The sequence below is a fragment of the Notamacropus eugenii genome, chromosome 1 (genome assembly GCF_028372415.1).
Source record: "Notamacropus eugenii isolate mMacEug1 chromosome 1, mMacEug1.pri_v2, whole genome shotgun sequence".
Classification (NCBI taxonomy): domain Eukaryota; kingdom Metazoa; phylum Chordata; class Mammalia; order Diprotodontia; family Macropodidae; genus Notamacropus; species Notamacropus eugenii.
This window is the reverse complement of record NC_092872.1, coordinates 712,678,755-712,689,892: the sequence shown is the minus strand read 5'-3', so window position 1 is coordinate 712,689,892 and position 11,138 is coordinate 712,678,755. Positions and strand designations below refer to the sequence as shown.

General features: G+C 43.6%; 1 protein-coding gene across 1 annotated transcript; it reads right to left on the bottom strand.

The window, feature by feature from the left end:
• Window positions 1-626: 626 nt before the first annotated feature.
• CHST6 (carbohydrate sulfotransferase 6) lies at window positions 627-10,781 on the bottom strand. The gene is made up of 2 exons (XM_072636531.1): window positions 10,497-10,781; window positions 627-5,570 (listed from the first exon to the last, which is right to left on the bottom strand). Exon 2 carries the CDS (start codon window positions 5,553-5,555, stop codon window positions 4,359-4,361), a length of 1,197 nt encoding a protein of 398 aa, XP_072492632.1. The 5' UTR covers window positions 5,556-5,570; window positions 10,497-10,781; the 3' UTR covers window positions 627-4,358.
• Window positions 10,782-11,138: the final 357 nt, after the last annotated feature.

The following is an 11,138-nucleotide window of genomic DNA, read 5'->3' as shown; positions in this document are numbered from 1 at the left end:
GATTGCCAAAGGGATCCATAACACAAAAAATGTTAAGAACCCCTTCTCTAAGCTATTGTTGCCCTTAGCTGCCACATCTCTTTGCTTGATAAATGAGATCGTATTGATGGCAAGACAGTTTCCAGGTTCTTTTGTCCTTTTTATCATCACTGCTTACATTAATAAAATTTCCATAAGAATGGTGGTAATCAGAATCAGTATATTTCCTTTATCCATTTCCTATTTTTCAGCACCAACAGTTTTGTTGAGATTGATTGCAACTATTGTCATGGGACAAAATTTATTCTTATTATTTTTTTAACTTACTTTTAATTTGATGTTGATTTTGACCTTTGCTATAACTAGTCAATGGTCTGAGTAGACAGCTGATCCAAATATAACTCCCATATCAGTAATCAGCCACTTTCTCTTTTTTAAATTATTGTCAAAATTAATATTTCATGATTTTTTTGGTGTTCACCCTATCCAATGCCTTGCAAATTATTTCTTTTTAAAAATACATTTATGATTTTTAACATTAAAATGTTTCTTGAGTTCTAAAAGTCTCTCCCCTTTCCACTCTTTCCCCACCTGTTGAGAAGACAAGCAATGTGATGTTAATTATACATGTAAAATCACGCAAAACATATTTTCATATTAGTCATGTTGCAAAAAAAGAAAAGCAAGAAAAACAAAGTGAAACAATCATGCTTCAGTTTGCAGTCAGACTTCTTCAGTTTGCTCTCTGAAGGTAAATAGCAGTTTTCAGTATTAATCCTTCAGAAGTGACTTTTCCAAATTATTTCTAAAAGAATGTGTTCTTGATGTCTAGGTATGAGACTCCTGAGCAATCTAAAAACCATTAATACTTTCCATTTATTGATCCCAAACTATATATTTCCCACTACTTTTCACTATCCTTCTTTGTGCCTGCTCTCTCATATTAATCACTGGCATTTGGTAACTTGGTTTGGAGGATATTATAAAGGCCTTAGTACAGTTGTTCAGCTACTTCATTTGCTCAGCTGTTTTAGTTGTGACCAATTCTTCATGACTCCATTTGGGGTTTTCTTGGCAAAGACATTGGAGTAATTGATCATTTCCTTCTTTAGCTCATTTTACAGATGTGGAAACTGAGGCAAACAGGATTAAGTGATTTGCCATGGGTCACACAGATAGAGTCTGAAGTCAAATTTGAACTCAGGAAGAGGAGTGTTCCTGACTCTAGGTGGGGGGTAGGGGTGGGTGCTTCTATTCACTGAGTCACCCAGTTACCCCACTGAGTTAATTAGACCTTTTCTAAGGTGATAGCTAAGCACTAGGAAAGGAGCTGAGAGTTTTGAAAGAAGGGAGAAGAGTATTAGGTAAGTTTAGGGGTGGAAGAGGGGAAGAAGGAGGGGAGAGGGGTCTAAAAGGAGAGATTGAAAGAAGAAAGAGAAATTTTGTCTCAGACCAACCCTGTAACGATGAATGAAGGTGGGGGGAAGAGAAAGAAGGGATGGAGAAGAGGAAAGGACAGAGGGAAAGGAAGGGAGAGAGAGATGCATAGAAGGTTACAGAATGATTTGGGTATGAGATTGTGTATTAACAATATGGATGGGATACTGAGACCAATAAAAAAAAGTCTCTTCCCACAGCATTTAAGTCATAGATTTAAGCAAGTAATAAGCATTAATGCTTACATGCATTTCTAAATTTATGACTGGAGAAAAATCAATCAATGGACCAGAATCGAAACTCCAGAAAGAGCAACAAAGGTATATTAAAAATTTATGTTTCATAAACCTCTATATATTAAACACAGGGGAAAAGAATCATTATTCAATTATACTGTTGAGAAAATTAGTTTCTCTCTCTCTCTCTCTCTCTCTCTCTCTCTCCCTCCTCTCTCTCTCTTTCTCTCTCCTCTCTCTCTCTCTCTCTCTCACTCTCTCTCCCTTCTCTCTCTCTCTCTCTCTCTCTCTCTCTCTCTCTCTCTCTCTCTCTCTCTCACACACACACACACACACACACACTCTAAATTTAGGCCTATACCTCATACCATAAATCACAAAATAAATTTCAGTAAGGTCAACAAATTAATTATTTTTAAACTACAGAGAAAGGATAGGAGAAAGTGGAATAATATATAGTTTAGAAGAGGAATGGAATGGTAGAAGAAATGAAACAATGCTTTTAGAAGGCAGATAAATTCTTGTCTATCAAACAAATGTTGGAAATTATCAGGGACAAGGTAGGTGGATTTTATTATATACATATAAAAACAAAGCAACTCTATACAATGGGAAAAAATATAGCCAAGATAAAAGAAATGCAATTATTTAGGGGAAAAGCTTTTTTTTTTTTATCAGATAAAAACCTGACATCCAGAACCCAGGAGTATATAAATGCTGGCCTCATTTTCAATAGTAAAAGAATGTGAATAGGAAATTTACAAAAGAAGTTATATGAATTATAAATAATTGCTTGAAAAAACTACTCTCACTAATTTAAAGAGTGAATTAAAGCAAGGTACTACTTTGTATCAAGAAAAATCGATACAAATAACAAAATTCAACGCTGGTGGGGATGTGAAGAAAGATATATTTAAAAATTGTTAGTGGTACTGAAAAAATAGCATAATCTTTTGGGCAAGCAATCTTTAACTACACAAAGAGTTATAAAATTGATAATACTTTCAATGTAATAATCTCATTACTAGGAATTTGACTCAACAATATAATTAAACAAAAAAAGCATTGTATTTGTAAGGATAGTCATAGCTGTATTATGTATAATGAAAATTTAAAAAGCAAAATGTTCAGTGATTGAGAAGTAATAACTAAACCAGTTATGGTATATAAATATAAAGAAATACTATATGTTAATGACCTGTGAATTCCTCTGTATGAGAGATCAGGATATGGGAATTCTCTACTTCTACAAAGACCACAACTCATCTATAACTTATAGTGAAGGTATTGCCTAAGACTCAGTGAGCTCCAGTGATTTACCCATGGTCTACAACTGTGTTGTTTTGGTTGAGTTGCTTTTCAGTTGTGTCTGATTCTTTGTCATCCCAGTTGGGGTTTTCTGGCCAAAGATCCTGGAGTGGTTTGCCATTTTCTTCTCCAGCTCATTTTACAAGAGGAACTAAGGCAAACAGGGTTCAGTGACTTGCCCAGAGCCACACAACTAGTAAGCTTCTGAGGTCAGATTTGAACTCACAAAGAGGAGTACTTCCTAACTCTAGACTTGGAACTCCATCTGCTAGGTCACCTAGCTGGTCTCACAGCTTGCAAGTGCTGATCCTTGGTTTTCCTGACACCAAAGCCAACAATCTATCCACAACCCCACAGTACAGATGAGATAATTCTAATGCCATTAAGAATGATAAAAAAATACAAATATGAAAAGACATGGAATAATGCAAAAGGAAGAAGTTAGAACTAGAAATACAGCACATACATTGACTAAGACTACATAAAGTATATGCATTTAGACATATGCTAATTAATGTATGAAGAGATGATAAAGGGAAAGAGAGGAAATCATTGAATGAATACTTTCATGGAGACAGCTGGGTGGTGCAGTGCATAGGGTACTGGACTTGGAGCTGAGAAGGCACTTACTAACAATGGCTGTGAAAAAACCACTTAACCCTTCCTAGCCTCAGTTTCCTCATCTGTAAACTGAGGGGTATAATAGCAACTACCTACCAGGATTTGGGGATTGAATTAGATAACATATGAAAAGCCCAATACAAATCCTATATATACTATATAATTGTATATACGTATATATACTATATATATGTGTGTGTATAATTATAGACATATGTATATAACTTATATACATATATAATTGCCAGTTACAGTTATTATTTATTTGGACATGAAAATGTGTTCTTCATTGAAATGTTTTAAATACCTGTTCAATTTTTTCATTTATCAAAGTTAAATTCATAGTTAAAGTAAGTCATATGACTCAATTTCTCTACTCGGATACTATGGGATGATAAGTAGCACTCCAGCATCAAAAGGAAATAGGAGAATGGGCTGCGGGCTAGGGGAAAGGAAATAAAAGGTTTGGTCAACTAAAAAGGAGTCAAAGAAAAATGATAGCTAGGAGGGAAAAATCAGTGGTGCTTTGGAACTTTTAAAAAAATCTATTCAGTTATAAAAGTCAGGTATTATCTACATAAAACTGTTCCCAGCATCAGCAAATCTGAGTATTAGTGGGGAAATTCCCATCCCTTGTGGAGGTCCCAGTTTTTCTCTCGGAGACAGCCCCTCCTTTCCTTTAGGGGAGGCAGGGAAGGATCCAGGTAGCTGATGGTCTTGCAAAGTCCATAAATAGAAGCTTCCCAGGTGCCCGGAAGTGTTGCCAGGCTTCAGGTCCTACTTTTCTCGAGCGTGCGAGGATGCCAATGAGGTCCAGCTGAACTTGCTCCTTCCCTGGGGCAGCACTAAATCCAAGGTGAGATCCTTCTGTTCCTTCTCAGAGTCAACTGGCCGGTAGCCCAGCACCCGGAGGGCGCCAGCGCACAGCTCTTGTACCCGGTGGATCTTTGGGAAGGGGAGGGCATGGCGCCAGGCCTGGGAGACGTTGAGGGCATCTCGGGAGGTGATCTTGAAGGCCTCTTTAAGCTGGCCGGGCCCCTGGCCGTGTGTAATGTTATAGATCCAGCCCTCCAGCTGCGGGGTGAGGCGAAGCCCCGCGAAGTCGTACATGCCTTGGATCTCGGCCAGTGGGTTTCGCACCAAGTCCTCAAAGCGCACCAGGCGGTAGCGGCCTTGCAGAAAGGGCGGCGGCTTCTGCATGGCCACCTCGGTGATGCGCACGTGGCTGCGGCACACCTCCTGCACCACCCGGAGCCCGGGGTCAGCTTCCACCCACGTGCCGTTGGTGCCCAGCACGATGCCGTTGTCCCGCGCCAAGGCCTTGGCCGATTGCTCACGGGACTTGAGCACGGCTCGGGGATCCCGGACCAGGTGGATGATGTGCAGGTTGAGGGAGGGGTCGGTCAGCAGCGGGTAGAGAACCTGCAGGTTGAAGAAGCGTACCTCCTTGAGCACCACGTGGCTGTAGGAGCGGCAGGCCTTTGCCAGGGCCCTGAAGGGCTGCTGCCCACACCGGCTCTTGCAAGCGGCCTCACTGGTGATGTCCTCTCTCCGGAAAGCGCTGCAGGCGGGTGGGGAGCACAGGGCCCGACTGACAGCCCACTGGAAGAGGTCGGACAGGGTTCGATACCAGGGCAGGTAGGCACTGAAGACGTTCATGTCACAGAGGAAGACCGAGCGCACCAGGTCCCGCACGGCCATGTGCAGCACCTCCGCATTGCTCTGAGACAGGGTCACCCACACGTGCCAGGCTGGCTCCATCAGGTAGAAGACATCCGGGTGCTGGCTGAACAGCTGCCCCACAAAGGAGGAGCCTGAGCGCCAGGAGGACAGGATCAGCACGTGGACGTGGGCCGGCTTCTCCTTGAAGGAGGGCAGCAAATGGGTGTGGTGCGTGTACAAGTAGAGCAGGAGGCCCATCTGGACCATGAAGAGGACAGCCATGGTGGTGCTGGAAATTCGCAGCCAGGCCATGGTGGCACTAGTGACCTACAGAAGAAGCAAAGGTTGTTCAGCCTCCATGGCCATCCCATGCCCCCCACATCCCTGATCCAGCCCTTTAGGGAAGGTTAGGAACAATTCACCTCCAGGATTGCAAGGCAACCTGTCCATGTCTTATTTCTTTCCTAGCCTTTGCCTCTGTTTCTCCTTCTATGATTCAGAGAGAAAGCAAGTTATCTAATTGTCCAAGGCTACTGGAAAGTATACTGTTAGTATAGATATTATTACATTGTGTTATACTGCTATATTAAGTATACCATTAGTAAAGAAAATCAACCTATAGAATTCATAACTGCATTTAAATAATAAGGAAGAGAGTAAATGCCTTTTTGAGAGGAGAGAGTAAGGCTCAGAAAAGCATCCTGAGAACTATGCCTAAGGAAGCACTAGAGATAAGATCACCATATAAACTCCCCTCCTCAGCTAGAATATAAATTGCATAAAATCAGGGAATTGTGTTCTCTTCTCTACCTTGGAGGAGTCCTGGGAATATAAATGATACTCAACAAACTTGATTAATTTAGGTGAATAGAATTCATTAGTTCTACCAAATGAATAAATGAGTGAATGAGGTGGAAAAATGGGATTGAGTTCCTTGCTTAATTTCAACTCTCTGAGCTAAATAACAACAGGGTAGGGAATTACTGAACTCCTAGCATGCAAGGGCAACACCCCGACCATATCTTTCAGGTAGAATTACTATCAGACTATTTAGGGGCAGCTAGGTGGTGCAGTGGATAGAGCACCAGTGCAGGAGTCAGGAGGACCTGAGTTCAAATCTTACCTCAGACACTTGACACTCACTAGCTGTGTGATCTTGGCCAAGTCACTTAACCCCAATTGCCTCATCCTGAGTCATCTCCAGTCATCCTGATGAATATCTGGTCACTGGATTCAGATGGCTCTGGAGGAGAAGTGAGGCTGGTGACCTGCACAGCCCTCCCTCACTCAAAACAAAGTCAAGTGAAAGTCATGTCATTATTTCTCTAATGGCATGGTCTTCTTTGGCAATGAAGGACTAACACACATCAGACTATCTAATGAAGAATTTCAGATATTTGTTATAATAGCTAGGTGCCTCAGAGAAGATCTGAGTTCAAATCCAGCCTCAGATATTTGCTAGCTGTGTGGTCCTGGGCATGCCACCTAACCACTGTTTCCTGAGTTTCTTCATCTGTAAAACAGTTAGAATAATAGCCCCTATTCCAGGGTTGCTGTGAGGATAAAATGAGATTTAAATGTAAACCCCTTTGTAAGGTATCTGAGAAATCAGTGCAGTTTTAAGCCTTCATAGCACTGTATTTTAGTTGGAATTCCAACTTAGGTCTTCATGACTCCAATCTCCAGTGCTCTATTCTCTGTGGGACAATACCTTGGATTTGGAGTCAGAGGATGTGAATTCAAATCCTGATTTGGTTACTTGTTACATATGTAACCTTTAAGCAAGTTACTAAAACATCATGGGACAGTTTCCAAATCTATACAATAAGTTGCTGGACTAGGTCATCTCTAAAGTCCCTAGCTAGAAATTCAGGCTATGCTTGAGCATATATTTTGATTAACCTTGGATCAAACCTTAAAGCATTACATAGACACCAGATATTTTGTTGTTATTATTGTAGATATCCTCTATCTTTAAAAAGTCTTCCCAACATGCCATGCTCTCCAAAGTCCTAGCTCTCATATTATTCCTGTCCTCATGTCTCCCCTTCTCCATGAAACCCTCCCAGATCATTACAACCAACTAGGAAGTGTTATTTTCCCCTTCTTACATAGCTCTCACTTTGGGGCATAATTCCTGTTATCTTACGTTATTTAGCCATTGCACCTGTGAATGTTTAGCCTCCCCAACTACCTCATAAACTCTGAGGCAGGCCCCACCTTCTTTTACATCTCCCACGGTACTTAGCATAGTACTTGGTATGAAGCAAGTATTCAAGAGGTAATTTGCTTCCTCTTTACCCTACCAAAACTGCTCTTTCCAATGTTATTAATGATCTACTATTTGCTAAGTCCAACGGCCTTTATTCAATCTTCATTCTCTTTGACCTCTCAATACCTTTGATATTGTCCATCACCCTCTTCTCCTTGATACTCTCTTCTCTCAAAGTTTTTGGTACACTACTCTCCTGGTTCTTCTCTTATCTGTCTGGTTGCTCCTTCTATCTCCTTTGCTAGATCCTCTTCCAGGCATGTACATTAACTGGAGGAATCTCCCAGAGCTCTATCCTGGGACCTCTTCTCTTCTCCCTTTATACTACTTCACTTGGTGATCTCATCAGCTCCCATGGATTTACTCACCATTTCTATGCTGAGGATTCTCAAATCTACCTATCCAATCTAAACCAACCTTTCTACTGACCTGCAATCTCACATCTCCAACTGCCTTTCAAATATTTCCAACTGGATGTCTAGTAGACATCTTAAATTTAACATGTCTAAAATTGAACTCATTTCCCCCTAAACCTTCCCTAGCTTCCACTTTCTCTATTACTTTAGAGGGTAACACCATGCTCCCAATCCCTCAGGATCACAAGCCAGGAGTCATCCTTCACTCAATCCCCATATCCAATTGTTGCCAAGGCCTGTTTATTTCTTCTTTGCAGTATCTCTTGAATATCCTATCCTCTGACACTGTTGCCACACTCTCATTTAGACCCTCATCACCTCACACCTGGACTATTGTTAATAGCCTGCTAGTGGGTCAGCCTGCCTCTGGTCTCTTCCTCACTCTGATCCATTCTCTGTTCAATGACAAGAGTAATCTTCCTAAAGCATACGTCTGTCTGATCATGTCAGCCCTCTACCCAATATACTCCAGTGACTTCCTGTCACCTCCAGGATCAAATATAAAATCTTCTGTTTGACCTGGAAAGCCCTTCAGAACCGAGCCCCCTCTTACACCTTATTCACCAATATATATTCTTTGATCCAATGATAGTGGTCTACTGGCTGTTCCACAAATAAGGCACTCTATCTCTGAGCTCTGGGCCTTGTCTTTTACCACCATGACAGTTCTTAGGCCTGTTCTTGCTTCTATACTGTGTGTGTGTTCTTTGTGAACAATACCTACATCCCAGGACGTGTAAATAACTCGTCTTCTTCTGCCCGCTGTTTTTGAGGTCTTTTCATGAGAATGGATTGTTTCTCACATTTTTAAAACACTTTGCAAACCTTGAAGTGTATATGAATGCTAGTTATTGTTACATTAAAGACTCCCTCGTTCCTCAGTAAGTCTCTGCTCCTATTGGTGTTATCAGTTTCTACAGTTCTGACTCTTACAGCCCAAGCATAGAATCTGAGGGGGCAGAACACATTGCCAGGTACAAACTCAGATCCTTCTCATCTTGGCTTTGATGGGCAGGTAGGCCCCAGTTGGGGAATTCCAAAGCTTAGAGAGAGTGGATTGTAGCTAAGGAAGCAGCAGCCTCTGAAGGTCAGCGCAGGGGTAAATCATTGTCCGGGGGCTATGCCATAGGACCAAGGAATAATCCTGGGAGAAGAGGGAAAGAGAGGAGGAGAAAAGGGGCAGAAGAGGTAGAAGAAAAGGACAATAGAATAAGGCAGAAAGTCAAAGAAGGAGAAATGAGGCAGGAGAAAAAGTTGCTTAAGGAGAAGTATGATAAAATGTCATCAACAATGGCTTCAGGTGCCCCTGGGAACCACCCAACCTTTGTCTCTAATGATCTAATGGAAAGAGGATTTGTCCATGCCAGTGCCAGGAAGCTGGGGGCAATCAGAGCTGCCTAAGGATGAGCCAGGAAGTAGGGGCCCCGTAAAGATAAAAAAGGATACTCCAGCAGCTGTGGGTGACAGACCTATTGAAAAAAGAATGTAAAGAAAGCCTCAGGTAGGGCAGCCTTTGGGATTTGGTTGGGAGTGCTGCCTCCTTACAGAACTTATTTAGGGCAACTGGACATAAGTGGATTTGCCTTCTGGCCACTCCTCCTAAAGGTTGATGTTCATTTAGGGCCTGACAAATGAAATCTCCAGCCACCAGGAATCCTTTCAGGAGAAAGTAAAATCCTAACTCTTTTCATTTGTCTTTGCATTTCAAGGGCCTATTTTCGAGTAGGCACTCAAGTACTGAATTAGAAGGCAGCTCTAAGAATGCAGTGGTGGATCCTGTCATTAAGCACTGGAATTCGCTCTTTCCCTAACTGAAAATAGCTACAGGAAAGGCTACCCACTTCACCTCATCCCAGGGTCAGCCGTTTCCCCAGGGTCAAGGATGTCCTTATACAAGGTACTGCTGTGTCATCCTGAGAGCCCTGGCAGGATGAGGGCCCCCAAAACAAGGGATTAGGAGGGAAAGACAGGGGCATTCTCCAGATATAGCCAGAGGAGAAAGCTCCAGAGCTTGGGGATAGATGGGATTCTGGAGCATGGGGCGGCAGGGAGAAGGGAGAGGATCTTAGTGGAATAAAGGGGTCTAGGGAATGACAAGGAGCGAGGAGAGAAGTGAATTAAATGACGCCGTGTGCCCAGGAAAGAAACAGAGGGGAGGGGAGCAGAAAGAGACATCGGAAGATCCCAGAAGCACAAGAGAAGAGATCTTGGGACTACGGGGGAATAAAGCGAGGAGGGCAAGGTGCCCAAAGGCATAAGGAGAGGCTGTTCCCGGACGATCGGGAGAAGAAAGAGGCATCCAGGGGAACGGGCACGTGAGGGTGCTGGAGACCGGCACTTAATACTTAGTGACTTGAACCTGGAAGCGGGGTGAGAGCATTCTTGGGTGCAACAGGATCCTGGGGACCCAAAAGAACCCTGGCCCTGCGCGCCTGGAAGAAGGAGGCTGCCGCTTTGGCTGGGTGAGTGATGTGTGCTCGGTCCCGGGAGCAGCCTCCGCCCCCAGCCCCTGTCCCCAGGACTGCAGCCCCTCCACTGCCCGCTGCCCGCCTGGTCCCACTCTACCTGCTTTCAGCTCGCAGTGCCCCGAGTCCCCGAGCTGCTCTGCTCTGCTCTGCCCTCCCCTGTCCGGGACCGTGGCGCCTTCTCTGCTGCGGAGCTAGCACAATGAGTGGTTTTCAGACGTGGCCGCACCACCGGCCGGGAGAGGAGGGGGCAGGAGGGAAGGGAAGCCCGAACCCCTCCCCGCTCCTCGCAGCGAGGTGGGGGTGGTTCTCCATCCCGGGCAGGGAGGGGAGAAGGGCGCCAACGCGTTGTTCTGCCCTACGATGTAGTCTGCCCACCTCCCTTTTAGGATCCAAGAACGGCTGAGTTGAACTTTAGAGATCACCTAGTCCAAATTTGTATATTTGAAGAAACTGAGGCTGAGAGAAGAAAAAATGATTTGCCTACTGCAGCAAATAGTAGAGCCCGACCTTCTGGGTCAAAATACCAGGCTTTTGCCACTACGAAACTGCCTCTCCTAAAATGTGGAGAGGTGGATGGAGGGAGGCCAGTAGCCACTGAGTGCCAGTCCGGGGCGAGGCACAATTCCCAGTTGAATTTCATCTGGGGTTCTTTTCTCCCATTCACTTCCCAGTAGAGCTGCCTCACTGAAAACAGATTTGGATTCCAGCCTAATTCTGCTACTCATCTGCTAGGACCCCT